The sequence below is a fragment of the Aegilops tauschii genome, chromosome 3, assembly GCF_002575655.3.
Source record: "Aegilops tauschii subsp. strangulata cultivar AL8/78 chromosome 3, Aet v6.0, whole genome shotgun sequence".
Taxonomy (NCBI): domain Eukaryota; kingdom Viridiplantae; phylum Streptophyta; class Magnoliopsida; order Poales; family Poaceae; genus Aegilops; species Aegilops tauschii.
The window spans coordinates 515,033,850-515,058,368 of NC_053037.3; the positions used below are offsets into that span (position 1 = coordinate 515,033,850).

The window sequence follows — 24,519 nt, forward strand, 5'->3', positions numbered from 1 at the left end:
ACTCAGAAGAAAAAGAATTTGGAAATTCGCAGGTCTTTCAAAAGGGCGGGTTTGGAGAAGCACCAGATGCATTCTGTCCAAGTTCAGTGGGTTTCTCCATCAATAAAAGGTTCTCTGCGACAATGCTCAGTCGGTGCTTCCCCTCAGGTGCCTGCTGCCGCTGGATCGTCGTCGAGGAGAGAGATTGCCTGGGGCTAATCCTTCCCCGGGAAGCGACTGATGAAGAGAGGCGCCAGATTCCGATTTCTAGCACCAACTGGTACCAGGTACCAGCGTGCCTGATGGACCTGTGGGGTGTGCTGCTTCTTCAGTCTAGTTCCTGGCCTGAATACTTACAGTATACATTTCTAAAACAGCCGTATAATGTACTGCCTCCGTCCCAAAATATAAGATGTTTTTACACTTCAATTTGAACTGCAAAAAACGTCTCATATTTTAGGACAGAGGTGGTATGTTTTAAAGAGATCCCATGCCCTCTCGGTCTTATGATACACCCAATTAGTGATGTGATTCATCTTTCCTTTTTCAGTCTTGAAGCTACACAGATTCAGTTCAGTGCGATCATGTACCATTCACAATTTCAACAGCCACAGTTTGCTGTTAGGCTGGACGCAGAAATTTATTTCAGAAACTGTTTCTGCACCCTCCGAGTGCAGTACAGCAGAATCAACAGATACGTACATGCAAGTCCTATACAAGGTCTACTGCTCCAAAGCAAATCTAAGGTGAAAGGAGCAATAAAACAAAATTATAATTGAACAAATCCACCCAAGGATTTGCAAAGCTCAAGCCGGAGCAGCACGGTGCAACCGGAGCACCTAGTGAGCACTACAAGGAAGAGCAGAAACAAGCAGAGGTCTCAGGCACTTGCAACCGCTGCGCCATGTAGAGACAAGTCACCTCACGAGGAACGGCAAGCTTCTGATGCTTTCAGAAAAGCTCGACTGCGGACCGCCTCGCGATTTCTCAGTTCCATGTTGTCAGCAATCCTCTCCCCCCTCCGAAGTTTGGCAAAAGCAGTGGTCAGTTCTGTCGCCTCGATAACACGAAGCAGAAGCACCTCCTCTGCACTTGCCCACCAAGCCCAATACCATATAAGCATCGTTCTTCAACTTCAGCCACCTCCAGTTCAGCTTGTAGTAGCATATATGTTAAGAGAGAACCAGCACACTACCAATCTCCATCAGCTGCATAGTTTGACTGTGCATGCCACTGTCTGGGCCCAATACTTGAGCCTAGCTTTCACTTCCTCTGGACTATCACCTATCAAAGCAAATAGTTGCTGATCAGCCGTGAGCAGTACATCATTCGCAAGGAAATACAATCTCACAATTAAATTAACAGCAAATCAAACAGATATGGAGAACATGCTTTGCAATGCTGGGGTCAGGGTAGCACGATTAGCGCATCATCGATTTTTTATATATATTTTTAGGAGGAAATATGAGTTGGAGGGAGGAGCACAATTTTCAGTGGGGACTGCTCTTGCTTTGCTTTGTTGTGAAGCTTGTCTTGGACAAGACAGTTCCCCTTACCAAGAAAAGTGAATCGATGACCAAGTCACATGTTCTGTCTTTGGGGGGATATGGTCTGCTTCTTTTATTTGCCTGTCTCTCACCTTGATTTCCCAAATAATAGAACTGTAGGATTGGTTCTCATAATTATCACATAATTAAAAAAAAAGGAATTTGTCGAAATTTTTCTTTTTTTATTGTTGAATAATGCCAAATCAAATAAAAAAATCCAAAAGTAAAAAGGAAATGAATTAGTTAATTCAATAAGAGAGAAAAGGGGACCAGGACTTGAATTCGTTGCCCAAGCGAATCCCATTCAATCGTTTACTCATGGAATGAGTCCGTTGGAAAGTTCAATCAATCTTTTTTTCATATACATTTTGCCTTGAACACTAGTATTGCTTTCTCCATTCTATGCTCAACCTATTTCCTTTTTTTTTTCATTCGGCATCAAATTTAGATGTAACCAAAACCATGGGATACACAACAACCGAAAAGGTCAGTAGAATCTTGGGAGTGCCTACCATCCTAACCTTTTATGAATAGCCAAAGAAACGGCTTACAATTTTCCACGCCAGACATATTACAGACTACACCATGCAAAGCACCATCAAGACAAGGGCAAAACTGAAATCTATAGAACAAGAATTGGCCGTATCCTACCAAGAGTTGGTGAGGGCAATCGTAAGTTCGTAACTCACCGCGAATCAACTGAATTGACATATTTTCAGTTGATCGCCTCAAATTTGTACACCAACTCGGCAACTCATATAAACACAGCAGATCTATCGTAGTCCCATAACAAAAAGAATGTCGCAACTTTATGAGTTCGTAACAAATAGTACAACTGTTGTTAATGAGCGAGCTTTTTCAGAGGAAAACAGGGATGATCTAAGTCAGACATTAATTTCAACTGTTGCTTAATACTGGTTACAAATCCCTCATTTTGCAATAACCTGGATGCATATTGTCTGGTACAAAGTATTGAAGCATGTATATCTTATATCTTCAGAATACATGTTACGGTATCAGGCATGAAACCTCAATTTAACCAAGCAAATCCAGTAATCTTTACCAAAGTTTACTTCTAATCATCCCCAAATCAGAGAGTCCGCACACTGAAACAACAGAGAACAAAACCCACTCCCTCGCATCGCTCCAAAACTGAAACTTTACCAAGAACATAAACAAACAGGTGTACAGGGAACAAGTCTTACCAGGGCCGGAGATCTTCCAGTCCGGGATGGGCGCCGCCGCCGCAACGGGCTCCAGCTGCCCGACCACCGTCCTCTGCTCGTCGAGGAACCTCCGCGTCATGGAGTAGCAGAGCTCCAGGCCGGGGAGCGTCCCGCAGAGGCCCGGGATCTGGTGGTAGGAGAAGCCGAAGCCGAGGTCGAGGCAGCCCTTGAGCTCCTCCAGGTCCTCCTCCGTCAGGCTCCTCGTCCTCCCCACCACCACGCCGCCACCACCACTACCAGAGGCAGCGGCCGCCTCGAGCATGACGCAGCTGCCCCCCATCCGACGCCTCCGCGGCTGCCGGCCGTTGCTGCCGCCTCCGGACGCCGGCAGCTGCGGCTGCGAGGAGAAGTAGGAGGTGGAGGAGATGGCCGCCATTCTCTCGTTCTCTTGCGACGGTGTCTTCGTCTGCGGTTTGATCTGCTGCTGCTTCCTCGGTTCGGTTTTGGCTTCTGGTTGTAGAGCTTTGTGCCTCGGGTTGGCTTGGGTTTTGGCTCATTTATAGACGGGCAAAGAACTCGCTGGCTGCTAGCTGTGCTGGAAAAAAAAGGGTTTATTTTTGGATTTGTTTGAGCCTTTTAGGTGGGTAGTAACTCATGGATGCCTACCTTTTCTGGCTAATTTTGCGACGAAAACCCTTTTTGGAGTGTGATTTTCGTTTCTGTAAAGCTGTCTCTCCCCATTAAAAAACAGAAAAAAAAAACTGAATCTATTTCAGCCATGCTATGTTCGGACAATATATAGTAGCCCACTGCCTGTCTATTTTTCTTTTGCAAGGGGAAAAAGAGTTTTATTCCATATTTAGAGAGTTACAGTCATCGAGAGGCAAAAGATCCTCAATACATGTTGGTTCAAGGTGCATCCATGCATCCAGCAAGCAGCGATCGGCGGCAGTCAGCCGGCGTGGCCAGAGGGCGAGTATGCAGACGGTGCCGAAGAAGGGGAGGAAATAATTTAGAAGTGAACTTGGATTCGACTTTTGGAACGAAATTTGTTGTGGTGACATGTATTTAGGGTTTTTGTGAACCTTTGTATGATGGCATATAAGCAGTTCCCTCCTTCCTAAACTCCGTCGCATCTAAAAGTTATTCCTACCTCCGCCACTGCTTTCCTTCGTATCACTAAAATTCTTATGCGACATCTCTTACAAACAACTTAAGAACGACTATTACACATGTTGGGGCTGCATTTTCTTTCTTCTAAATTAAAAATAAAAGAGGGTGTGTGCGTAATAATTTGTTACTCTACATCATGGTCTGAACGAGTGTTTCCTCGGCAGTTCTGTGTGGCGGACAAGGATTAGATAAAGCGTGAGCTTTGTGCTAACACGTCTTTAGTGATGGCTGATGAGTGATGAGTAGATCTCACTCCAGCTGCTGCTGTTCTCCAGCTACGAGACATGATCAGACGCGAATGGTGGATGGAGGAGTCATGGAGCGGACCGAAAATTACGTGCCCTAGGACGTTGCTGTCATGGACCTGTAGAAGAGAACGGGCAACTCGCGTACGTACGTGGCTTTACTGTCCCGCATGCGCCGCCCCTCAGCACATCATGATCACTCCCACTCCTCCCAGGTCTGTCAGTGTCACGGCTCTTTTACAGTTTTACTTATTACACCCTCGACCTAGTATAAATGATTGCATCCCCTCACATCACCTCCGTGCAAAAATGACAGGCTTGGCATCTTCGTAATCGTCGGTACCGTGGCGTGAGCCACATGCGGTGTTCACCAAGAAGCGAGAACTAGGTTCGGAGGTACGTGGACACGAGGTGGTCAGGTGGACCGCGGCGCCTGCACCCACACGTGCCATGTGTGGATAAGTGCAAGCATCTGGTTAGGACTTGTGGCGGAGGAGCCATCAGCGAGCGCAGGGCCGGCCGGCCGCCGGTGACCCCTCGCGCGCGCGTCCTTGCGGAATCATTCTTGTGGCGTGGGGCTGAAGCCGCCGTGACCCAAGCCAGTTCCAGGGCCGATCCCTGGCCGCTTGTTTGATCGCCGGCACGTCCAGCCACACGCACGACGCGGGCGACCAACCACATTTCGCGCTTGGGAGCGACCACACGTGATTCTGTTCGGTGTTCCATGGCGCCGGAGGGCACGACGGCTACGTTGCACCCGCCCCGCTCGTCCTTCAGCCGAGCGCCCGAGCCAGCTGCGTGCGACAGTGATCGATGCACATGCACGGAGGTCGGAGCCTCCATCGGAGATGTTTATGCCTGTTATTTATGTGAAGGACTCCACTCTGGCATGCCCCTTCGTTCCGAATCATGAGATGTTCTAACTTTTTTTTCTTTCTAAATCGGATGTATATTAGATGTGTTTTAGTCGAAAATGTCAAACGGAGACCGAGCTCCATGAAGGCCTTTATTTAAAAACTTCAAAACTCAAACTTTTTAGTTTTAAAAAATCTTGAAAATAAATGCACATGTACCTAGATACATAATGTACATGTGTGCAAATTTTTAGGTCGAAATACATTAAAAATTAAAATATGAGCTACACAAAAAGACAAATCTGAGGCTTTTTAGCATATGTACTGTTCATCTTTAAAGTCCATGATTTTGTTTTTTTGTGCAACTCGCAATTCGAAGTATTTCATCCTGAAATTTTTCACACATACACTTTACATCCTTGCATACATGTGTAGTTTTTTTCAGAATTTTTTGAAACTGAAATTTATGAATTTTGATTTATTTTTTTTCAAAATAAAGGGCTCCATGGAGCTCGGTCTCCAAAATGTCCTACTCTATTTTAGTGTGTTTGTTCACTAATTTCAGTCCGTATGTAGTCCATGTTAAACTTTCCAAAACGTCTTACAATTCAAAACAAAGGTGTTATTACTATGCTTTGTTTTTCTTATTTTAGATCGCATATGCCTTGTTCTGGAATACCAGGCATGTTTATGCAGAGCGGGATTTTTAGGTGCATGTCTGGTGTAATCATCCAGGGATCTCATCATGGGAATTTAACCCCCACCCCTGCAATGACCACAATGTTAATGCCGGTAGTTCTGGCTCCAAACTCGATCATACCAGGATTTTGAAGTGCTTCAATATTGTGTTAAAAGAAGTAAAAAAAACTATTAAAGTTGTGCACCCAACTCCCCATAGACACTTTCTTTTAATATGAAATTATAATGTGACATAGATAATGGAAGCATCTAGCATGTCACAAAGTTTCAACTAGAAATTTCAAATGTAGTTAGGGAGACAAAAATTGCAAAAAAATTATCAATAGTGATAATGTGCCAAATCTAAAACCCAATTTAAATTGTGTACTATTCACAGTCAAATTTTTCCTTTTTTCTTGACTTGTGTTATGAATTTTGATTCATTCTTTTGTGACTTGGTAGATGCTTCTATTAATAAAATTTTATCAATAAAAGAATTATGTGCAGATAAAAAGGTATGTAGAGGGCGAAGGTAGCTAGGGGAGAAACAAGACTATTGAAGGGAACTAGATGGGTTGTACAAGGGAATTAAGCCAGGGACTTTAGCCATGTTTGAAGAAAATCGAGGAACTCAATTCTAAATGCAAGTGAAGGAACAACACACTCCTTCCTAAAGAGGGAGGACCAAGAGCCCGATTTAGGGTTTTTGAAGCAATAATGCTCGCAGATGGCCGAAGTAGTATGTGTATAAACTCAGATCGAGGAAAAAGTGTTACACCCCCCCCCCCCCCCCCACACACACACATAGGTCCAAAATCCGTTAGTCAAGATAGTTGATCCTATTTGGGATGCTATTCTGAAAGACATCGGTTCATCAAAAGCTTGTGATGAGAGGGCTAAATGGAACATATTAAGAGGCTTCCGAAACTCCAACACAATCATGATAACGATTTGATCATCAAAAATAAACAAGTGTAACCTGGGAAATTGTTTGCATATCTATCTCATCCAACGATCAAACCTAGAAGAGCATTATTTGTTGTCTAATGAAGCAAGAAGTAAAGTTTTAGAAGTTGGGGTTCGGTTTTATTACATCACACCACAAATGGATCCCACAGCCCACATGTGTAGCAACATGAGGTACCACTGACTCGTTAAAGTAATTCGGGACAAGTTTTTATAATTTGTGAATGTATTTCATATGGATGGCTTCATTATGGATATGAATGTTAGTGATTCCAAGATATCCAGAGTTATCCAACTTCCATGCTTTATCCTAGGTAGCTTAGGTCTACTAGAGAGCTCAGATTTACCCCATAGACATACGCATCTGGCTTTGAATACCACCAGGGAGCTTCACGGTTCAAAGGAAGAAAGTAGGAAAGGAAGTAAAGATAGCTTTGATGACAATGATACAACCTCCACATGAAAGAGAAGAAGAGAAAGAAATAAGGCACATCTCAATTTTATCAACAAGGGGAGTTAAGTCTCTTATTCTCGGCTTGGTTGGACCAAGGGGGAAACCAAGGTTAGTGAAGGGAAACCATCAAATCCTACAATCGAAGAAATCAAAGATGTTGAGTTTTATCTTTTGGGTGTTGAGTGCGATGAGTCACAACTTTTCTAAGTTAACCCAAAGACATGTTGGCAGCTGAAAAGATTCAAGGCGGCCTTTGACACACGAGTTGTGAATGAAAATATCACATGATTATTAAATCTTTGTTACGATTAAGAGCCTAGTATATATAACATTAAATATCTATAAATGACCAAATTTGCAATAGCAAAGATATGCAAAAATGGCCCAGTAGTGTGCACCATGTAGAACAAAAATTAATTTGATCGGTGGCAGCTAATTTTAGGATGCTAGCCTCCTCCCTGAATGCCATACAAGTTATAGTGAACGGTATCTTAACCAGAGCATGCTATCTTACAACAAGACACACAACAACAACAAATGGTTGAACCCACTATAATATGTAAGATACATTTGAACAAAATAGGGACTAAAGCAGTGTGTGGTGATTCGGTGACAAGCTCCTCAAAAACATCTAATATACTCTAGATTTTATATTTGCATGGATCTAATATAAAATTCTTTTATCAAGATATTTCTTATAAAAATAACTTTACAAATATCTACTTAAGGTATTTAAGGATACACATAGACATATACACTATATTTATGCAAATATCATAAAATAATACGAGAACCTATGTGTGCTTTTGTCCGTTTTCTTATTGTTCTCACATTTAGTAGGATTTGATTTATTCATATATTTTTAAGACATGGATATATTAAAAATGTATATTTTGTCACAAAAAAAATTCTAATTTATCATAATTAGCATATATTAATGACAAAAACATATATTAATGTTTAGCATAAATTATTATATTTATTTTGACTCATCTTGGCCTCCAAAATATGTTTGGACCGCCCCGTGAACACCTCCTTTAATGGATAGACATATATGCCACTCATTGCATCATACTAGGGGTTGGGGTGCGCCCATGGCGCGCCTCTTGACACAAAGTTGTGCGCACTTTTATTACTACAGCGCCTCGAAGCGTCTCATGCGGCCATTTTCATACGCCCACACACATTAGTCCTTGATTGTTAGCAAACAAACAGTAGTTGATAGCATCATGATATTTGTTTTATATTTTCTTTAAGAGTGATGAAAGCTTTGGCTTCACTAGTACAAATGCCAGTGCGTTGCACCGGACAAAAAAGGCGCACAATCTGCTTCATGTGCCATTGTGGATCATTTTTGTGTCCAATTTAAATAGACATTGATAATTAGGTTAATTTTGATAATTTTCTTATTTTTAATAAAAGTTAACATTTTCATAAAAATTGGAACACTATTTCCACGAATGAGTTACCAGTTCGGTACATGAAGACATCCTCCTTCAAGACAATCAAGTAGTACTGAATTCTAAGCCCGAAGTTGACAGTTGGATCGTTCTATAGAATCCAAGTAATGAATTTAAGTTTAGAAAATTAGTAATACAATGTGTAACATAAATGCTTGAGTTTGTTTTATATTAACGTAGAATTAGAAACTGAAATTTGAAATGTTGCATTACCTATTTGGTCAGGACTTCTATGTAGACAATATTCTTGGTGTATGTCTTGCTTGTACTGGTCTTATTCATCTCCTTTTGTGTATGTGTGGCGTGTATTTTTCTTCTTGTTTGCTTACTTGTCCAGAAGTTCAAAATTGATGATGATAAATTTCACAATTAACTGATTTTACTTGTCCACAAGTTCAAAATTTCTGATGATAAATTTTATGTATATGCATGGCAGGTACCACATTGTTCGTAAGGATATTGAAGGATGTTGTATGGAGAGATGGATAATAGAGTTAGTATATATTAATCATGTATAAGGGGATAAGGAATATACTTATGGCTCCTTGGCTCTGGTTGGGTCGGTAGCTTGGAGATTGCTTGTAGATTGATCTGCTCTGGTTGGCTCAGTAGCTTGGAGTATACTTGGAGATTTGCTCTTCTTTAGAAATCAAAATCAATCTGTGTAACCTGGGCGTGTATTAAGTTGCCTATACTTTTTTCTGTGTACTGATTTAGGCGTCCAATCTCTGAGAGCTGGGTACTTTATATTAGTCCAACTTTTGTTGGTCCGAGTTGGTGTACGGATTTGCTTCCGATTGGCGATTGCCTTTCCCCTTCCACGTCTGATCCAGTAATCTGTTTCCTTTTTAGTTTGTGATTCCGTCAAGGACACAAACTGTTAATAAATCACTGCAAAAGCCGGCTGAAATCTCAAGAATGCAAGCTGTTTGATTGGAACAAAATTGTACATTGGACTATGCTAATGCTGATTCCTGGGTATGGTATACTTCTCCTCTGTCAGTCGATTAACTTAAGATGCATGGATCGATAATATTTGACATCTACAGCTCAGCATAAAAACGCTAACATGAAAGAAGTCATAAACTAAAAAAAAAATCTTATCCACATGCCAAACCAACAAACATCACAAAGAAGTAAAAATAAAATAAATACACATGCTGAGTCTACAATGAACATCTGCAGCATTAGTTTCAGAAGACTAACCTCAACATATACACATGCTCTTCCTATGCCATCACTCTAGAGAAATAGTAGAACCAGAAGGGGATAAACCATACTGCTAGCTGTTATAGTTGTACGTGCAAGTGATTGTACTCTAGAAGCTAAATAGCAGCGGTAATGCTCCATCGAAAAAAATTCAGTGTTAGTCTCACAGATGATCATTGGTGTGTTCTTGCACATCCGGCTGCAGTGAGATCTGGGACCATCTTTTCTGGTCCTGCCATTTTAGTTTCTCGTGTTGGTGATCCATTGGAATCCCCCTTGGCACTGGCTTTGACCCCGACCTACTTATCTGGGATGCCAAGATCATTTTCTGCAAACCCTTCTCTATGGAGGACTTCATTGCAGTTGGCTGGAATAGTTGGAAGCAAAGGAATGTGAGGAACGGCCACATGAAAGAAGTCATGTGAACATATCAGACATGGCTGCCTGATAGAACATTCTTCTGAACAAAGCAGGTTGTACAAGGACTACAAACAAAGTACTCCCTCCATTCCTAAATATAAGTCTTGTTAGAAGATTTCAATATGGACTACATATGGTGGAAATGGGTGAATCTCACTCTAAAATCCGTCTATATACATCTGTATCTAATCCACACTGAAAATCTCTAAAAAGACTTATATTTGGAAACAGAGGGAGTAGTTTCTTATCAACATGCTGAACCCAAAAAATGTCACGAAGAAGAAGAAAAGAAAGATCATCTGCAGCATCAGTTTCAAACTTTTCTATCGCTTGGCTCGCAGCAACTCATGTGCAATGTCATGAGCATTACCAAATTAATGAGCTAGAGCATTTATCAGTAAGGAGAAAAGTGATGTACCAGGCTCCAATCAGCCTCCTGGAATGAGGTCAGGAACTATCCAACTACAGATCAAGATGCATACAGTGCGACATCCATACGCCACCAAGAAGTAGTCATTCGCCAATCCAGCGGCAGTGACACCCTCCTCCGAGACACTCTGGGCGAGCGGCTTTCGTTTAGCTGCTTCTTTTACTCATGTTTTCCATTGCCCATTCAAATTGCTCCCCTGTTCTATGACCATTTATGACCCATTCGTATTTTTAACAACTCTTGTTACTTTTTTTGTAACTGAAGGCATGCGACTAAATTGCCTCACTATCACACAAAAGCATTACTATCACACAAAAGTATTATGAGTAGAGTTGCAAATACACTTTCAAGGTCAAGAGCATAGCGCCCAACACCACCCAGAAGGTTAACAGAGAAAGCATCATTGTACTGGTAATGAAGGGGGAAAGGCATCAAAGAGAACACCTATAGAAGGATTAATGGAACCTGACTACTGGTCCCTTCTTTTGTTTTTCATGATTGCAGAAGCTTAAGTACTTGCTATCTAGAAAAAACATTAAAACTACTTACGAATCCATTGCACCTCTATCAAGATAAATCACACTGTAGGTGTTGGTATCTATGATCATTCCCCTATTCATATTCTGAACTCCGGTCACACATATAAGATGAGCTTTTTGTTCACATACTAACGGAATTGCTTCTATGAACTACTTCAAGCACCACAGACTTGAATCAACTTTCAGAATTGAATTAACGCGCACATAATTAAGAGCTGCCTATGGTAAGATGTGATCTCTATTCTTGAGGTCCAACTAACAGCACACCGGTGATCAAGTTAAGCAGCATGTATAACAAATTATGCAATTTGCACGCGTTCCTAGCAATATCATGTAAATGCACGGTGTCTCGCACCAATATATCAGGGCTGAGGGGGTCAACTTACAGTCTACGCATCGGTGTCATCGAGCATTATTGGTGGCATGTCCGAGAGCCGAACCTGTTTGGCCTCCAACTGAGTTCAATCGGACACCTTTGGCACCTACACACAGTAGACATCAAAACCAGGCCAAATCAAACCAAGCTCACACTAACCTATATAGCTCTACAGGAGGGCAATCTATGGTGATGCTGCAACTAATTAATCTGGGGCCGAAGTATCGGAGATGCCGTCAGGGGAGTGACGAACGCTGTCGATGTTGACGCTGTTAGTATTTTGCTCTAGTGAATTAAAGAAGCATCAAGTGTGCCCATCCCCGGACCCGCTCATGCTCCCCCTGATTTCATCGGCCTTGTTGATGAGCGAGCCACTGCCGACGACATGAACTCATGCAGCAGCGACGTGCATGACCATTGGTAACATCTAAATTTATCAAATCAATCATGTATTTTTGTGTAACGTCTGCTTTTGGAATAAGAAATTATGACCCATTAAATATGATATTCGAACTTAGTCTTACCAATCCACATATTTTTTGAGAAATCTCCACTGATGATTGTAACAAAAGAATTCAGTCGACATAAAAAGTCAGTCACGCTTCAAATCTTGGGGCGTGCATAGCCTGTTGGAGGCTCGAACACAAATAAGCTACTAGAACCATGCACTCCCTTTGGCTGTTGGTACAAGATGATGCAAATTATTTATGACAATCCATTAAGCGAATTACCTATGATAATCTGAACCAATGAAATTACAAGTATTGAGCAGGTGTACTGGATGCAGAGCAGCTACACTGTTTAGTCTCAGAAGGCAAAAATATTGAACATACTAACAGAAGTGTAGCATCTATGAATCTAGTTGAAGCACTACAAACTTGAATCAACTTTCAGAATGATTTGCACTTCCCACTTGTGTGGCAGACAAGGCCAGCCAGCCAGGGGACAGAAACAATAACTGAAACAGGGGCTTCTATTCATTGCTTTGCTTTCAAGGGGATACTACCTCTCGTGTAGCAGCCGCGCAGGTGACATTGGACGGCTCGACGAATGTTCTTCTTCCGCCGGCGAACTCGGCAACGACACTGGATGTGTCGTCGGAAGTTGCAACGTCGACGGGATTTGATGGAGATGCTGGTCGAGGGCGCAACCTGATGGAGATTTCGGCCGAGGCCCTTCCTTCTTATGGTAGCCATGATGGCATAGAAAATGTATTACAGACTACTCTTATTACTTCGACAACCCTCCACTGCCCCCACTGAGCCGACGCTCGCGTTCATCATCGCCTGCTTGAGCAGATGTTCATCGGCGCCATCGTAGTACTGCTCAATGTAGACCACGTCCCTCTTGCGGGCGTCACATAAGACTGTTCTTATGACGCCATAATATGTTATGCAGTGTCAAATAGAAAGATCAAGTGTGGAGATAGTCACCATCCACTGGCCGGTCTTGTAAATTTTGTTGCCGCTGATGATTATTGATTTTTGAATGCATCAGAAACCAATTTTTTGCTTCAATAAAATCTGGAAGAGAAACAAAGACAATTGTGTAAATATCCAGAATTGCAACTGAACATATGTTCCATTCAGATCAGTACTAAACTTCTTTGGAGATGTGACATCCAATGTTTGGCAAGACCGCAAATGATAAAAAGGGAGAGATGGGAAGAAAGATATTACCCGACAGCCGCCCCCCTTCCCATAGAGACTTCTGCACCGTGCACACTCAGTGGTGCTCGCCATCGCCGTACATCGCTTGCGTAGCAGGTGGTGCTTACTTTGACCTGATAGTCGTTTTCATATCTCTCTCAACTCCGGCATTATTAAATTTGGCATCATCGTGCAACCACTTATCAATAGGTAAATCATGATGTATTAGGACAATTGTGCAAATCATAACTCAAGCTAGAAAGACACCTCATTTTATTAAATGAACCAAATGTTCTGGAAGTTAATTCAACAAGACTAATTAGAGGGTCGATGAGCAATAACCTTAAACAACATCTTTTGTAGAAGAAAAACAATCAGCAACAACAACTATTGTGTGGCCTCTGTTTGTACTCTGAACACAAATGTGAAAGCGGATACATCCATAAGATAGCATTTGCCAAAGATGAAGCCCCAAGCAATAATCAGGTTTCCTGGAATTAAAAGACCAATTAGATGTTTCAGGGGAAAAATCACAGGGAATTTTCAAATGCATCCAAGAATCATGGACAAATGTTGAATGAACCTTCCGTCTGAAATGTCATAGTGATATGTTTGACAGCACTATGTTCCGAATAACAAACCACCTCTGCAACATTAGCAGAAGTATGCCCGATTTCTGGTGAAATAATCACAATAATCAGCCAGTAATGACATGAAAGTACCACCCATCAAAGTGAACCCAGCCTGCAAAAGAGTATATTTGAATTACTTTAATCAACCCATGATTAGTTAATTAAAACCTGCTCTCCTCACGGGGTTGATTAAACATTCATACATGTGCCTCCTGACTCTTTGTAGACCAGCAGATAGTGCTAGATGGGAGCCCTCCAACAACCACAAGATATCACAGGCCAAACAACAGCTTAATTAATTTCTTCAGAGAAGGAAAAAAAAGCAACAACATTTCAGCCTTTCAATCCTATTCGATGTAATCAACTTTAAAACAACAATGATATCATTCAGCTGACCTTATAAATCTGAGTTCACTTACCATGACCAAAGGCCAGACCAATTCTTTGATACTTTGAATTTTCGAACCAATATTCTCATCTGCTTTTCCTCTCTATTTATTTGGAGGTGACAAGATGTCATGAAAGTCTCCATCTCTAGCAACCCTGGCTGTTGCAGTCCAATGAGCACATACAGAATTCAGGAAATAAAAAAGATTACTTGTGAAAGATGTAGAAATCAGGACTGAGTCAAATGGAGTATAAGAGTAGAAGTGGGGAAGACGAAAATACCTACAGCAGCCATAGGCAGCAGGAACAGTTAAAACGAGAATTAAATTAGAGCGGAAGGGGATTAGAAAGAGGAACTCACGGGGAGGTGCGACCAAAAGTGAAGGGGAATGAGATGGCGCATGTCCTCCTGCCGAGTCCGGATTGAGGCCGCGCTCATCGGCTTGAGCTCCTACTGCCGAGGTCGGATCGAGGTCGACGGGCAGAGCACGGGGCGGCCACATCTGGGCCAAAACGCGACACGGACGAGTCGCGGCTGGCTGCTGCCTCTGCCCTCCTCTTCCTGCCGGGGGAGGGCGCCGGTGATGAGTCGCGGCCTCCTCTTTCCTGTCGGGGGAGGACGCCGGTGGTTAGTCGCGGCTGGCTGCTGCCTCTGCACCCTTCTTCCTCCCGGGGGAGGGCGCCGTGCTGACGGCGGCTGTGGGAGATGGCGCTGGTGAGTGGTGGCGGCGGCAGGCAAGGGAGAGGGAGAGGAATCGGGGGATGGAGGGGGTTGGGCGATCCCTTTCTCTCTCAGCACATGTGGACCAGGGGGAGAAGCCAACGCGTCAATCGAGCGGGTCCAGTAAAAAAGCGCACAGTAGCAGGTGATGACGTGGATGCAGCGAGGGGGCACCCTTACCGCGACTGTTAAAGGGTTTTATAATATAATAAAGTTCACAAGGAGACTCTATTTGGGACAGCCCAATATGTGTGAAGAAAATCCTAACTAAGAAACAATCAATTAGTTCATTAAGTCTATTACCTAAGGGATATACTCCCTCCGTTTTTATTTACTCCGCATATTAGCTTTGGTCAAAGTCAAGCTTTATAAACTTTGACTAAATTTGTAGACAAAAATATTAGTAGCATATACAATAACAATTCAATACCATTAGATTCATTATTGAATCTACTTTCACATCGTATAAATTTGTTATGATATCTATTTATATTTGTTTCTGTAAACTTGGTCAAACTTTAAGAAGTTTGACTTCAGTCAAACTCTAATATGCAGAGTAAATAAAAACGGAGGGAGTACAAAATACGGGTTCGGCTCACCTGCAGGGCTCCTGCAGAAGTTACTGTGCAGGGCCAGTAAAACGGCGCCACGTGCCCATTGTGGACCAGCAGCTCTGCTTAATTAGATTTTAATTGTAATTCTAGTGGGAACGGGTGCTCGCCGGCCGGCTAATCTACGACGAGTTGAGTACAATCCTTTTCTGGGAAGCAGTCGAGGACCATACCGTGTCGCTGTGTAGTTGAATGACGCCTGCGGTTCCTTTTTTTTCTTCGCCACTACGAAGCGCCCGTCACCGCCGACGTCCCATGTCATGTCCGCCACCACCGCTTATCTCCTGCCCCATGCCGTCGGCGTTCCCTCCTCCCAGTCCGCTTCACCGTCGATGGAATTGAGAAGAAGCGCTCTTAATTGGAAGATTGGAAGCCATCTTTTTCGAGTTCGGTGGAGGTGAGCGCCACCGTGTTGATATCAGCGAGATTCAGTTTTCCTCTTCGGATTCATGTACAAATACACCCAGCCAACTCTAGATCGAGACAACAACTACTTCTAGGCCAGGGAACGAAAGATCTGCAACATCATGTTTCTCAACTGCATCGCCATGCTCCCGTGCACCTATTTCGCAACCATGGTTTTGGATGCCGGTGCCCGGCGGCGACCGATCGCAGCCGCACTAGCATCCAAATCATGGTCGACTGGCCGTAGACGGCCTCGCCGGAGCTAGCAACGAGTCTCATGCCTGTGTTTCTTTCTGTATCAGATAGCGGAGCGAGGGGAAAAACAAATCTCGTTCTCATAGGCGAGGCGAGGAAGAAGATTGAAGCTTCAAAGCAATTATTATTTTTGAATATGTAGAAAGGGTAAATATAATTAACTGGAGTTGGTCCACAATGGGCACGTGGCGCCGTCTTACTGGCCCTGCACAGTAACTCCTGCAGGGAGCCCTGCAGGTGAGCCGAACCCACAAAATACTCTGAGTGACACCCAAACCTCCTGATCCACAGACCAACCCAACCTATGACGGAACCCTCAACAACATGCCGAGTTATATATTAGGAACCCCTTCTAATGGAGCTCCCTTTGAAGTAATGGAGCTATGAGCGACATTGAGAGAAAACTAAATTATTTTTCACCTTAAGAACTGATAAGATAGTGGCCGTCTGCTTGGAAGAAAGGCTCACGGAGGATGAAAAAGTTGGAAGAAGACCCTATAAGGGTATACTATTTATTCAGAGAAGCCCGCCTTCCGGTAGCGCTTTTAATACTCATGTTACTATTCCTATTTTTGATTCCTGCTGTATTTACTTTCTGTCTTGCCTCTATGCCTTCCTGGTGAGTGACTGTACCAAATAATGGAGGTCGTTAAGTTTCTCAAGATGAATAGGCACCTAGTGGTATCTGTTGAAGAGAGCTCCGCACCGATGACAACGGTGATTTGTTGTATCGGTTTTGTTTTCTGTATATGATTTTTTTCAGCAGCTAATACATTTTGTCTCCATTGGTCTCGTAGCTATAAGAGTTGGAGAAGGAAAATTGCTTGCCATACATTCAGATAGCAAGTACCAACACTATCTGTAGCCCCAGATAAATATGTTTATTAGGTTATAACTTTTGTTTTATTTACTACTCTCCCTGTAAACAAATATAAGATGTCTTAGAAAAATTATCTAAAACATCTTATATTTGTTTACATAGTGATCTGAAACGTCTTATATTTGTTTACAGAGGGAGAACTTGCTAAACTGAAATTATGATGAAAACTAGTGTCTCTGTCTTTTCCTGTTATGATCAGGTTCTAAGTTTTCTTATATATATACAAACGATACTTGTCATCTGTTCGGAATCACGTCTTATTTTCCATTTGGCACCGATGTAAATCCAATAAAATCATGAAATACATGTGTTCATGGGATCCCCTGCATTCTTAGTCTGATTATCATACTTCGGTCAACAGTGCTCAGTTAGTTAGGTGGCCAATGTTTTTCTTCGCAGTCTTGACACTTCTTATATTCAGCTCAGTGGGATCATATGATATTGATATCCACAATAACAACAGCCACAACTCGTTGATGAGCTGGACAACGAAATTTGTTTTAGGATAGACTGTTTCCACACCTCTGCAGTGCAGTGCAGTACAACACGATCAACACATATGTTCATCAAAGTCCTATACAGTGTCTACTAGTTGAAAGCAAATCAAAGTCGAAGGAGTATGAGAACAAAGCCATACTTGAGCAAATCTACCGACAGGTTTTAAAGCTCAACCCGGCGTAGCACAACCCAAGTGGAGCACCTAGTCATCATTTTACAGGGAAGAGCAGAATCACTAGCAGGTCTCTAGAATTTCATGCTACTTAGATCACCCATGATGAATGAGAGTGGCAAGCATCTGACGCTTTCAGAAAAGCTCCGACGACATATCGCGTCGAGAGTTCTTACTCTTCCGTGGTGTCATAAGTCGTCTCTCTTTCCGAAGCTTTTGAAAAGCACCGATCTGTTATGTTGTCCCGACGGCACGCATCAGAAGCGTCTCCTTAGTGTTCGCACGACATGTCTCAGCCATATAAGCAGATTTTTTCAGCTTCAGGCACCTTAAATCATAGCGCCATGTCATGGGATGAATCGGCAGACTCCCTTGTCCGGACCTCCACTAGCTGCAGAGTTTGACTGTGCATGCCACTGTCTGTGCCCAATACTTGAGCCGAGCTTTCACTTGGTCTGGATCATCACCTATCAAAGCCAACGGTAATTGATCAGCCATGAGCAGCAGATCATGTGAAGAAGAAATTAAACAGATCTCCATAACAAGCTTTACATGTGTGCAAAAAACAAGTCTTACCAGGGCCGGAGATCTTCCAGTCCGGGATGGGCGGCGCCGCCGACGCGGCGGGCTCCAGCTGCCCGACCAGAGTCCTCTGCTCGTCGAGGAACCTCCGCGTCATGGAGTAGCAGAGCTCCAGCCCAGGGAGCGTCCCGCAGAGGCCCGGGATCTCATGGTAGGAGAAGCCGAAGCCGAGGTCGAGGCAGCCCTTGAGCTCCTCCAGGTCCTCCTCCGTGAGGCTCCTGGTCCTCCTCCCCACCGCGCCGCCACCGGAGGCCGGCTCGAGCATGACGCAGCCGCTCGTCCGATGCCTCCGCGGCTGCCGGCCTTTGCTGATGCTGGCTGTAGCGGTGGCGCTGGACGCCGGCAGCTCCGGCTGCGAGGAGAAGTAGGAGGTGGAGGAGATGGCCGCCATTCTCTCTTTCTCTTGAGACCTTGTGGTTCTGATGCTGCGGTGCCTCAGGTTGGCCTGCGTTCCGGCTTATTTATAGACAGGCCGGAGAACTAGCTGTACTGGAAGAAACAAAGTTTACTTTTGGATTTGTTTGGTACTCCTAGGTACTCGTAGTAACTCATGATGCCTACCTTTCCTGGCTAATTTTGCCAAGAAAACATTTTTGGAGGAGCTTTGCTACACTTTCGTAAATTAAGCTACAAAACTTACCTATGTGATCATGTAATCTTCATAGAGTTTTTGTAGATGTAGCAGTTTTGTTTTTGGAGTGTGATTGCCGTTTCTCTATACAAAACAGAAGAAAAAACTGATTCAATTTTTGCCACGCTATGTTATAGGCATGTGCAATAGTTCTCTAATCTATACTACTATTAAACAAGCAAACATGTTCAGGGGCGGACGAAAACTCTGCCAATGAAACGTCCCGCGCCCCGCGTCCACCCAATACATCGCTTCCCTTACCTAAAAAAATACCATCCCGAAGGAAAATACAATCCGAACGTGCAGGACCCATGGTTAGCGATGGAAGTTAGGGTTAGGGCGCTGCCGCACTGCCCCATACCTTCATCCGCCATCCGTCCTGCTCCCCCTCCCACCATCGCTCTGCCGCCGCCCCCATGTTCCACCCGATGCGCCAGCACGACGCGCCCGGCAGGCCGGTCTTGCCTTGCCGTCCACCCACACATCTCCTCCCTCGGATTCTAGCGAGCTGCGGCGGCAACCACGGTGAACTGCCATGGGTGCGGCCAATCCGTGCTCCAGTTCAGGCAGGTCAACCATGTCTCCACGATGGCGCGGGCCAACCTGGTGGTGCCGGACGCTGCTAGTCTCGGCCGTCGCGTGATTGTGTGGATGACGCTCAGCATGTCCCTGTAAGCGCCGGCTACTGCTGCTCTCCGCCCCCATGTAATTATCCAATGCTCGAAAACTATTTTTTTGTCCAGACCGACCTGCTCTTCAATTCTCGCTGGTTTGTGGTTTTTAGACCCCAACCAATCACGATTAGTGCTAATGGAGAAGAACCTGTTGTTCCTGGAGGCATGGCAGGCACTCCACCATGCTACCACCATTAGTCTCATCCGTGACGAGCTGGTGAACACGTGAGACATGACATGTCTGATTCCAGTTGTGCAAAGTCTGCTTGTACGCTATCAGTCCTGCCCCTAGCAATATAATTTGTCTGCTGCCTCAACAGCTCACACTTCTGCAAGTCATTACATGCCACCTATTAGTATTGTAGAAAGTACAACTGAATTTGATAATTGGATCAATATCAAATGCAGCTGTCATGCACCTCCTTTGTTTGAATATGAAATTCTATTAGAAACATGATGGTGTCGTGTTTTTGCAGTTCTTATGCCATCTAACGAATTTTATTTTCCCACATTTTATTTCAGATGTTGCAACCTTGGTCTATCCTTCACTCGATTCTTGAAACTGTTTGCGTTTTCTGAAGTAAGTCTGGCACACGAGGTGCCCTCATGGGTGTAGATTTATCCATATTTAAACACAAAATTGATGTACTACTTTTTTTTCTTAATTGTATTCAGTAAGGATTACTTTATTCATACATTGTTGGCATAAAATTGATGCTCAATCTTGTGGCAGACTTCCTACATTAGGAGACACTTGCCCCAGATCCAATTCGTCGATGGAGTTAGAACAATTCCGTACAACAGAGTCTTAGGTAATTTATGTTCTAACCATGTTATTATTATTGGAAAACCAAATACGGATGCTTAATCTGACCTATCTCTCACCCCATTTCCTCTAGGTCTCTGCCAATTATTGTTTGTCTTTTGAGGTGAATGTAGCTGCTGGTCATGCTTTAACCACACGTCAATTGCAGGAGTGCGACAGCGCCATCCTGTTCCACAAACCATGTGAAGAATGATGGGTGGTGTAATCCCATGCTAGCTAGAGTGCTAGACAGATTTAATAAACTCTTTTGAGCTCATCTTTTGGCCTGAAACACAACTAAACTGCCCCAGTAGTGAGCAATGATTAATAAAACGGAGTTCATTTGATCCATCTGATAAAAATAACTATTGGGGAATAAGAATGAAAACTAATCACGTGTTGTTTCTGCAGTGGAATTCAGGTATACCCTCTCCTCTATTTATCTGACTGTTGTTAGATTGGTTCATCTTGGTCTGACGTGTTAATGGAGTTATTTCTTTCCTCACATGACCCCTTTCAATTGGATCACTTCTCCTTGTTTGGTTACTCTATATTCCCTACATATATCTTTATTATGTTCATCGAGACTTTAGAGTAAGACATTTATTTTGTTCATATTACCTTCAAGGTAACATGGTACCTACAACGCAGGGGGGCTAATGGCAATCAGTTCTAATTTCTAAATCTAATTAAGTGTAAGCTTCTCTGTTGTTTGTACTACAGCCGTGACGATCAGAAGTTCAGGACCCCACTATAGGCAGGAAAAAAGATTAATCTTGGTAAGATAGAGTCTTCTGATCACAATCTTACTTTTTTGTTAGTGCTTCCATTACTTTCTATTGAAAAATGTTCAATGGGCTAGGGAGTGGACCCTTTTAGTAAGTTATATGTATAATTGGAGATTACTTGATTTTCTCATCGTTATCTGGTTAGTTATCCCTCACAAAATCAAGTGATAATATATGCAGCATGTATAAGACTAGGAGTATTTGATGGTTGTGATTCGGGAGCGAAAATACTTCACACACGACAATTGCTCTCACGATTCTAGGACGATGGCTTATCCAATAGTGCTCTGCAGTTTTGCCTTTCCAGTGGACGGTGGGATATGCTGTGTCGTCTTGAAATCGTCCCGGGGGTGTCATCTTGAAATCGTCCCGGGGGTGTCGTCCGTATATCAACGCTCATTCGGGAGTGTGTATTTTGAACGAAGTTTATAGTATGTATAGGGTGATAGATAGGTTGGGTAGGAACTTCTGCTCTAATTTACTATGGTTGTAGTTAAATTAATTTTTGGTTGAATCGTGTCTTTCGCACTGATCTTAATTTATTGGATAAATTATACAATAAAGTGGTTTGTGATTTTTTGGTTTTACACTATCCATCGTAATACAGAACTTATTATTCGCACGTCAACTTCCCGTGTAGTGTTAATCAAAATCAATTTGAAAATGCAATAAAATTCTATATGTTCTAATTTTTTTTCAAACATGAGCATTGCTGGTTAATAAATTGATTTACATTAATTTCTGAAAAGGGGACCGCACACATGTCCTGGTGCTAAAAGTTTTTAGAAAGGGTTTATGTAATTTTGGTAGTATAAAAGTAACCCAAGTTCTTTAGTATTATCCAGAGCTAGGATATGTAAATGTATAAACACAGGGTAGAAGGTCAGTCAATTTGCAGGGTCTAACCTTGTAGTGCTGCTATTTGTCCCAACCATCTAATACTCATAACTAACTTCATTGCCTGCATTGTTAGGCTAAAATATGGAGCCACAAACGGAGCAATTACTAACCATCAGTTCACAGAAACGCAATCTTACCTGAAGTTACAAAGTAGTCAAGGATGATATACTGATATGCCATGACCATCTGATAAGAAGAAAGCAGAATACCTAAAGAAGGAATACATATCCTGCTAGCAAGAGAAAGTTGTGGTGGCCCGTGAGAATGTCGATGGACCTAGCTGAAAACCCCACAACTTTATTTCTCCATATATATTTTGCCTTCTAAAGAGTAGTTATTGCCAATTGATTGTCAATAGAATGTCTAGATGCATGAGTATTTGACATCTGCGTTTGTTCTGATCTATAGAAGCAGTGGAAATAATACTTTTATCATTCAGTGAGAAATAACTAGATTTTCATGAAATCTCATATCTTCAGTAATTTGCTCGCAGGAGAGCGATGACTGTGGCAGCAAGCTCTCTAGGGATGGAGAGCACTGCACAGAGAAGGAAGGGAACGTGAATGGAATTGGGCATTGGTATAGTGTCAGTTTCGGTCAGGCTGCCCACCATGTGTGGTGTTTCAGCTGAAACACCATAAAGCTATTTAATTATTCATGTTTATTTATCTTTCATCTGATCAAATTAAAATGTCTAATCAACGTTTTGTAATCACATAGGTGGATTATATTGGGGTTTATGGATAGGAATATTTCATTTGACTATTTTGAGCATGTATATTTCACTCAAAATTGCCACCATTGTTCTTTGTGGACCAATTCTGATTAATACTTGGCAAAAGCATATTAGACTATTATTTTACAATTAATTCTGATTACTATATTTTCGGTAATTTGGAGTACTACCTATTTGGCAGTAATATATGACACACTTCAGTACAAAATTATTTACCATTTTAGTGGACTCAGAATTGAATGATGATATGGTGAGAAGTAGAAATATGAAAGTGATGAGCACAACAGTGAACACTTATATCGTGTGATTTTGGACAGCCGTTCTAGAAGAGGTCACAAGACCAAACACATCTTGTAACACGAACTCCTAATACCATCAGTGGTGACCTGTCATCAAACAGACAAATGCCGGCTTAGATCCTGTTTGGATCCACTCCACTCCACAACGCTGCAACTTCCTGGAGTCGACAGAGCAGAGCAGAGCGATCTGTAGATGGAAATTGCAGAGCTAGGAATGAGCTGCTCCGTAGATCCTGGAAACGAAGGAGTTCGTCAAATTTACAGCACACTGCCACCGATAAGTGGCGTACCCATTGGTTCACGTTATGTCTTGTGCCTTTTCTGTCCTACCACATCTTGAGCTAGAGCTCGCTTGGAGGAGCCGGCGCGTAGGATTTCCTGGAGCCAGTGGATTACCGAACAGGCTCGTAATAGATGAACTTTACTACTTATTGTCTATATTATAGACGTGCGTTGCACGTGCATACTTACTAGTAACTACCCAGGTTGCTTAGATAAGACAAACAACAATTCATACACTAGTCTATCTGCAATATTCTCTTTTTTTTAGTAAATCACCATTGATAAGCATTTATATAAAAAAAATCGAATTAAACCATAGCTGGGTATAAATTATAAAACTATCCACACCGGTTGCAGTGACTGTAAGATGTCTATAAAAATCCTATGAACCATGTCGGTAATGTTACATACATAATCTTTCTTGTTTCTCTTTCCTCTAGACCTCCACCACTTAACATCATATGTGGCATCTTTTACAGGCAGTTTATGTAAGGCTGTTTATACAAGTCATAATTATTGAATTTATGCTCCAGCTGACTCGAGACTTTTCGGCTCAGATGTCATATTAAATTCATGCTCCAACCAGTTACTCTAAAAGTCCGAACACGTCCGAACACTAATGGCCTGGCAGCCTTTTCTTCCCAACTAAAAGAGGGCGCATGCTTAATAATTCGTTGATCTACATCATGGTCTGAACGAGTTTTTCCTCGGCAGTCCTGTGTGTCGGACAAGGATGAAATAAAGCATGGCCTTTGTGCTAATGTGTCTTTAGTGACGACTGATGAGTAAATGTCACTCTCTTGCTGGTGGTGGTGTCGGTATTGCGTTCTCAGGCTACGTGACAGGATCAAGCGTAAATGATGGATAGGGGAGTGGAGTGGACCGAAAATTACGTGCACTAAGACGTTGTCGTCATGGGGCCTGCAGAATGAACGATCCTCTCGTCTCGTACGTAGGTGGCCTTATTGCCCCGCATGCGCGCCTACTAACGGCAAGAAAGCAGGGAAGGACTTGTGGCGGAGGAGCCATCGGTGAGCGCCGGCGCCCCCTGTGGCGTGCGCCCTCACGGAATCAATCCTGTGGCGTTGGGCTGTGGCGTTGGGCTGAGAGCATCTC

General features: G+C 42.9%; 3 protein-coding genes and 2 long non-coding RNA genes across 18 annotated transcripts; 2 read left to right on the plus strand and 3 right to left on the minus strand.

Moving 5' to 3' along the window:
• Positions 1-578: 578 nt before the first annotated feature.
• On the minus strand, positions 579-3,235 carry LOC109740432 (uncharacterized). Its single transcript, XM_020299493.4, has 2 exons — positions 2,732-3,235; positions 579-1,263 (listed from the first exon to the last, which is right to left on the minus strand). The coding sequence occupies exons 1-2, from the start codon at positions 3,126-3,128 to the stop codon at positions 1,184-1,186; spliced, it is 477 nt and encodes a 158-aa protein (XP_020155082.1). The 5' UTR covers positions 3,129-3,235; the 3' UTR covers positions 579-1,183.
• A 6,413-nt stretch (positions 3,236-9,648) lies between these two features.
• LOC109740431 (uncharacterized) lies at positions 9,649-14,972 on the minus strand. Of its 4 annotated transcripts, none has more exons than XR_012205492.1 (9): positions 14,526-14,972; positions 14,197-14,324; positions 13,981-14,079; positions 13,729-13,889; positions 13,488-13,636; positions 13,176-13,344; positions 12,503-13,019; positions 11,507-11,602; positions 9,649-10,098 (listed from the first exon to the last, which is right to left on the minus strand). It is a non-coding gene; the product is annotated as an uncharacterized lncRNA (long non-coding RNA). The 4 variants fall into 4 exon arrangements; XR_012205494.1 differs by having other exon boundaries at positions 13,981-14,030; positions 14,526-14,963; XR_012205495.1 differs by having other exon boundaries at positions 13,176-13,279; positions 14,526-14,954.
• A 619-nt stretch (positions 14,973-15,591) lies between these two features.
• Positions 15,592-18,061, plus strand: LOC120976901 (uncharacterized). The gene is made up of 2 exons (XR_005773556.3): positions 15,592-15,893; positions 16,204-18,061. It is a non-coding gene; the product is annotated as an uncharacterized lncRNA (long non-coding RNA).
• Positions 17,423-19,013, minus strand: LOC109740430 (uncharacterized). The gene is made up of 2 exons (XM_020299492.4): positions 18,283-19,013; positions 17,423-18,173 (listed from the first exon to the last, which is right to left on the minus strand). Exons 1-2 carry the CDS (start codon positions 18,677-18,679, stop codon positions 18,094-18,096), a joined length of 477 nt encoding a protein of 158 aa, XP_020155081.1. The 5' UTR covers positions 18,680-19,013; the 3' UTR covers positions 17,423-18,093.
• Positions 19,014-19,158: 145 nt separating this feature from the next.
• On the plus strand, positions 19,159-22,726 carry LOC109740435 (uncharacterized). 11 transcript variants are annotated; one of them, XR_012205498.1, is made up of 6 exons: positions 19,159-19,624; positions 19,704-19,861; positions 20,116-20,173; positions 20,327-20,405; positions 20,568-21,177; positions 22,566-22,726. XR_012205498.1 is itself a non-coding variant. In XM_040404543.3 (5 exons), exons 1-5 carry the CDS (start codon positions 19,508-19,510, stop codon positions 22,566-22,568), a joined length of 279 nt encoding a protein of 92 aa, XP_040260477.1. In that variant the 5' UTR covers positions 19,159-19,507; the 3' UTR covers positions 22,569-22,726. The 11 variants fall into 11 exon arrangements, 4 of the variants coding, with proteins under 4 accessions (XP_040260477.1, XP_040260476.1, XP_045091012.1 ...); XR_002227314.4 differs by having other exon boundaries at positions 21,122-21,177; XR_012205500.1 differs by having other exon boundaries at positions 19,757-19,861.
• The last annotated feature ends 1,793 nt before the right edge of the window (positions 22,727-24,519 follow it).

Coding starts and splice junctions, on each gene's coding strand:
- LOC109740432 (XM_020299493.4), bottom strand. CDS start 3,128: ATGGCGGCCATCTCCTCCACCTCCTACTTCTCCTCGCAGCCGCAGCTG. Junction 1,264..2,731: donor CTGGAAGATCTCCGGCCCTG/GTAAGACTTGTT, acceptor TTGCTTTGATAG/GTGATAGTCCAGAGGAAGTG.
- LOC109740430 (XM_020299492.4), bottom strand. CDS start 18,679: ATGGCGGCCATCTCCTCCACCTCCTACTTCTCCTCGCAGCCGGAGCTG. Junction 18,174..18,282: donor CTGGAAGATCTCCGGCCCTG/GTAAGACTTGTT, acceptor TGGCTTTGATAG/GTGATGATCCAGACCAAGTG.
- LOC109740435 (XM_040404542.3), top strand. CDS start 19,508: ATGGCGCGGGCCAACCTGGTGGTGCCGGACGCTGCTAGTCTCGGCCGT. Junction 19,591..20,115: donor ATGACGCTCAGCATGTCCCT/GTAAGCGCCGGC, acceptor ATTTTATTTCAG/ATGTTGCAACCTTGGTCTAT. Junction 20,406..21,121: donor TCCGTACAACAGAGTCTTAG/GTAATTTATGTT, acceptor TTTGTACTACAG/CCGTGACGATCAGAAGTTCA.